This window comes from Osmia lignaria, chromosome 1 (assembly GCF_051020975.1).
Source record: "Osmia lignaria lignaria isolate PbOS001 chromosome 1, iyOsmLign1, whole genome shotgun sequence".
NCBI lineage: Eukaryota > Metazoa > Arthropoda > Insecta > Hymenoptera > Megachilidae > Osmia > Osmia lignaria.
In genome coordinates, this window is record NC_135032.1 from 12,693,856 (window position 1) to 12,699,621 (window position 5,766).

At 44.8% G+C, this 5,766-nt stretch overlaps 1 protein-coding gene across 1 annotated transcript; it reads left to right on the plus strand.

Moving 5' to 3' along the window:
* The first annotated feature begins 1,577 nt into the window (after positions 1-1,577).
* Positions 1,578-5,319, plus strand: LOC117606293 (forkhead box protein D2). Its single transcript, XM_034328608.2, has one exon. It carries the CDS (start codon positions 2,350-2,352, stop codon positions 3,424-3,426), a length of 1,077 nt encoding a protein of 358 aa, XP_034184499.1. The 5' UTR covers positions 1,578-2,349; the 3' UTR covers positions 3,427-5,319.
* Positions 5,320-5,766: the final 447 nt, after the last annotated feature.

Here is a 5,766-nt window from a genome sequence, read left to right on the forward strand (position 1 = left end):
TTCCATCCTTGGGTATACCACACCGCTGTCTCTTCTACTGTTCGACGACCTAACCTAACCTGGCGGCAACTCCAGATTAATGTGGTAATCGCTGAATCAGCAAAAGACACGACGTTAGTGAAAAGGTAAGTGGAATCTTACGATGTTCCTATCAGTTTCGATGCTTTTTCAACGAGTCTAGGATATCGATGAAACAGAAGGAAAGGAGAATGAAAATTGAATCGATACGAAATCTATTAAAAGTTAGGATTTTTTCAAGAAGACTATGTCTGACCATAGAGGCGATCCTCTTCCACTTTATCTAAAAATTGCCAAACGTTAACAATGATTCTTATCGTCTATCAGAAATAAACTTGACAGGTTTGAAAAGAATTTTCTTAAAGCATCGAGCTGCTTTGACTGCTCAGAATGCGGATCATCAATGCAACGAATATGGCGTAAATAAATACGAGGCGAAGGGAAGAAAAGAAGGGTGAATCGAGGCTGGATAGTCACGGAAGAACCTGGCTGGTACGCGGAGTAAGTGCAATAATACCAGATTATTTGCATCGCAAAGCCGTGCGTATGGGTAAACACAATATTCGCTCTCTGCTCGACTCTGTGAACCGATAGTGCGCTCAGGTAGATACGCATCCATCTATACGTTTCTCTTTTCCACCCCCTACGTCCATCCCTTTTCATCCAACTCAATCATCCTTCTCTCTTTTATTCTCTCTATTCCATCTATATCGTTGTCCCTGTCCGTTCCACAGTGGCGTAATACAGATTCTATTTGAGCTGCCTGAGGGAAGTTAACTCGTGATGCGTGCAGCTCGGCTCGCTCTGTTGGCGATACAACGGAATCCATCGTTCTCCATTTCGAGGCTGCAAATCCAAGGACCCAGGGTCTCGTCAACCCTGTTTCCGTGATCACGATCACCGTTTAGGTGATCACCTTTCCAGAATAATTATGGAAACGTGAATAGGAACGAAGAGAGGGAAGGGATACCATTGTCAGAATTGCGATAACGTTTAAATATTAAAAACGGGATAATCAAAGTTGAAAAGAAATAAAATGAAACCTCCCAAACTGATGAAGAAGGATTAATAAACAGCTCGAAAATGAGATAGATCCATGGAAATACTTAAATCGAATTGATTGGATCGTCTAACCCGCGTGCGAAACAGCAACAGAGAAACCATGGAAGTTGTTAGATGAATGGAGGATTAGAAAATCGATATCGATACGGGCCAGACTAGTGGGTTTCTATTAGTATGTAACGCCTGGTCCTTTCATCGTTGTGCCGCTCAAAGCAAAGCAGGAGTGTTACAATTTCGCCCTCTCTCCAGAGTCTGCCTGGAAAGTCCCTTTATCTCTATCCCGCTATTTTCCTAACTCCGACGTCCCCTCCGGGCCTTTCTCCTCGTTGGTGGTGACGACGACAACGATTCCTCTTCTCTCGGCTGAAGGAGGGAGCAGAACTGGATAGCAGGCAATGGTGGGAGAGACGACCAGCCACCCCTATCGGTAGGGGTTGAAATGCCCGCCCATTGGTCCGCCCATACAGGGCCAAAGCAGTCACTTCGAATCAATTCGACCCACGATTTCGCCTCGTAGACGCTCCTCCACGGTGCTGGCACACTCGGCAATCGTGCTTCATAAGCTTCGACCGCATTTCGTACACCTAATCTCGTCGAACCGCGATCGAGAAGAATGTTCGCGCTCTCGTTGCCTCGGCAGACGTGAAAGATACAAATAAACCAGTGATAATTGTTTCGTTTTCATCGTTGTGAATATCCCAGTGTGCGATTAGGAGGGGAAAGTGGAGGTCTTAGAAAAGAGATCGTTCGAAGCAAAGGTGATCTAGCATGAGCGTGAATCGTGACGATTACCGAGGACTGTTTATGATAGAACCGAGTACGTCATTGCAAGCCATCATCCTTGAGATACTCAACTCGCACGCGAGTACACGGCGGGGAAAACGGGCGTAGAAAAAAAAACCCTCGTTATCGTTGTGGAAACAAACTATTAGCCTAAGATAGCATTTCGTCGGTGCTCGCGTGTGTGACAGTTGCCTCGCTAAAATATGTCGGAAGAGGAACGCTCGTGCAATCTCGCGATCGTTCAGTGACTCGTTTACGCTTCGACTTCCAAGTGAATTCCGTTTCGTTAGACCCGACGATAAAACTAACAAGACTATAAACAGACTATTAAGGTTTTTTGACGCGCGCACGCGCGCGTATCTTTGCCCTGTTACATGCAGACAGAACAGGATGAGCAGAGGGAAAGAGTTCGCAGAGGTGCCAGGAGGGTTTTCGAATTAAAATCCATAATTATCGAGCCGCGAATTTGCCCATGAAGCGATCACGATGGAACCGCGTGGGATGATGATGCCTAACCTGTCGTGCGACGGCTGCGTGGACAGCGATCGCGACTCCGACAGTAGCAGCATGATCGTGGACCCGGTGAGTCTGGACAAGAATGACCTCTCGCCATCGCAGTCGTCCTCCAGTCCCATCATATCGAGTTCCCCGGTACCGCCTACCACCACCTCCTCGTCGAGGAACCGTGGCGGTAGTCGCAGTAAGAAAAACTACTCCATGATGTCGGCGAACGGTCAACAAAAGTCAAGTTCGACGAGTCAGCCGTCGTCTTACGGCAACGACAAGATGTCCTCGTCTCTGATCAAACCCCCATACTCGTACATAGCCCTGATCACCATGGCGATCCTACAATCGCCCCAGAAGAAGCTCACCCTAAGCGGAATCTGCGAGTTCATCATGTCAAGATTCCCCTACTATCACGACAAGTTTCCCGCCTGGCAGAATTCCATCAGACACAACCTCTCCTTGAACGACTGCTTCATCAAGATACCCCGGGAGCCGGGGAACCCAGGCAAAGGTAACTACTGGACCCTAGACCCTCTGGCCGAGGACATGTTCGACAATGGAAGCTTCCTGCGACGCAGGAAGAGGTACAAGAGGCCTCCGCCGCACTACGTCCTCCGGGATAGGGCCATCATGGCGACTTTCGCCATTTGCGGCGACCGAGGACCCTGTCCCGGAGGTGGCGGTGGTCATCCAGGTACTCTGGCCTATCCCAGTGCCGCCTACCTGTCTCCGCCACCTGGTCTACCCTTACTGGACTTTTCTCCTTCCACTTTGGAAGCTCTGAAGCTCGGAGGCTTCCTGGAACCACCTCCTCCGCTGTACAAACCGGTACCGATCACCGCGCCACCGATCAGACAGCTCGATCCAACACCAACGAGGACCACTACGATACCCACTAGTCATCCTCCGATGGAGAAGAAAAGGAACTTCAGTATCGATGCCCTGATCGGCAAACAATCGGCCACCGATCAAAACTGCGGAGGTCTATTGGATCTCAGCCCGTCGGAACACCGGGAGATCAGAAGTCAGGCGTCTGCCTTTTCACCTTTGGTCTAGAAGACCTGTCCGAAGAACCGAGGCAAGAACTATTTTTATCGTTTTATCGGAGAGGATCAGGATGCAGTTACGGAAAGACGAAGAACGAAGAAGCGAGATTCAGAAGAAATGAAACGATGATGATTTCGATGTTCATTGTCAGTTGAAGTTAACATATCGGACGCAAACCTACCTCTTCAACATTCACAAACTGGCACCAATGGAAAGTGAAACAATATTAAATGGACGATAAATTCGCCCCTGGAGAAATGATAGAAGGAAGTAATTGTAAAGGAAAAAAAAAAGAAGTGTAGTGCAATAGTGTAGTGCTTTGTTTATTATATCAAAAGCACTGATTTCGCTCTAACGAACGATCTCTTAGCGTACGTCCCCGAAGAACTCGACATTTCCAACCCTTCTCTTCATTTTTTCCGTTCAATCTCTTAGCCGAAGAAGTAGCTTGTGCGTGTTGGCTCGTTTGTAAACGATCGATTAATATCGGCACTGTAAATACACACACTCCCGAACAAATCTTTGCTCAGCTTTCTATTGTTCGACAGAGTGAGAGAGTGGGAGAGAATGGAGGAACGACAGAGAGAGAGAGAGAGAGAGAGAGAGAGAGAGAAAGAGGAAAAGGGGATATTCGTTTCTGTTTGAAAAACGTAAATGCTCGATCGAAAAGGTCGGCTAGACGTTTCTAGTGTACATAGTGCTATGATTATTGAAAAATGATGAAACATTTCAGTTCTTCTCGTTTGTCTACGTCTAGGCAACAACGGTTTCGTGGAAATCCTCCTTATCGTTTTGTTTTCTTTCTAAATTGCGCTCTTTACTATGCAAACGGTGCGAGGGATTCGCTCTGTTTCAAAGCTTTTCTGTTACGAAACGATCTCGCGTTAAAAGGAAACTTTAGCAAAATGATAACTACAAGATTAAACAAAAATGAATGGTAAAAGTATTCAAGGAATTACTTATATAATTATCAGACACTCGGTTTCCCTAAAAAATGGCGGGAATTTCAACTAATCAAAGAATATCATTGTATTAGAATTAGAATCACGAGGCGCGAAACGCGTCCGTCTGAAAACACTATTTGTTCGTGTTTTCTTTCCAATTTCAAGGCTCTGCAAGACAAGCAGGATTCCTACTTATTTCCGTTATCGTCAACGTTTATGTAGAACTGATTAGGCCGTGGTTCGCGTGCTCGAGACGTGAATGACGCTTGGCACGATAACGAAAATCATTGCCCTAATAATAGAGCGCACCTCTTGCTTAACACATATCGTTGGAAGAAAAAACATGGGATAGTAATTTTTCCAAATATATTCAATGGTGTAAATAATATAGTGTAATTGCAAATTATGATTAATTACCAATTAACGGCTGTTTAAACGAATCAGCTGATGTAAAAATGACACTATATTGCTTCCACCGACTATACACTTTACCGTTCAATCTGTGCCATGAAACGAAGAAAGCAGAGATTTAACGTTTAGCTACAAAATGTTTTATTCGATAGAATCTTTTATACTTGGACAAATTCACTGTTGAACGATTAAGTTTTAATGTATTGTACGATGTTGCTTATCTTATCCAGGCGAAGAGAAGAAGTAAAGAATGAAAGAAGATAGAGGCGAGAAAAGAGACGCGGTCTCTATTTGAGAATAATCCATGATTATTATTTGAATGATGTATATTTTACTGATCCCGTCTCGACTCTCTGCTGTCGTGTGTGTTAAAGTATTGCGACGAAAATTAAAACGATACGTCTGTTTGTTCCTTTACTAAATAAGTACCGATGCCATAATGTATGTTTAGTTATAGGTTATCGTTACACTTGTCTCCGTAGATTTAGTAAGTATTATACGTGTCAAGATGATAGATTTATAATAACGTGTAATAATGTCAACAATAAAGTACCGTTAAGTATAAAGATCGTTGTTTTTCGTCTACAAGTTCCTATCGTATTTTCTACTGGTGACAAAACGAGTAGACACACGCTAATTCCCTGCCATGCAATTCCCTATCTATTAGAGCAAATCGTGTGCAAAAAAGAGGAAGGCTAAGATAAATTATAGTAATTCATTGAACACAGCAGGTATGAAAAGTCTGCTCGATCGATTCGCTATTAGTCCGTTCCGTGTAATGAATCTCTTTCCCATCGTCCTAATTGTCAACTGGCGGCACGTTATTTACTCGAACGAGCGTGGAATTATGAAAGGGACGATTCCGTCCCTCTGTAGAGGATGCACACCTCTGTGCCACGTATCCGTGGTGACAATACAAACCGAAACAAACACTTGGCGGCACGTGAGCGGCACGTGTCGGCCAGGATATATTACATTCCGAATGCACACACAC

Bases quoted from the DNA above. Each gene is read 5' to 3' on its own strand.
- LOC117606293 (XM_034328608.2), top strand. From the start codon at position 2,350: ATGGAACCGCGTGGGATGATGATGCCTAACCTGTCGTGCGACGGCTGC.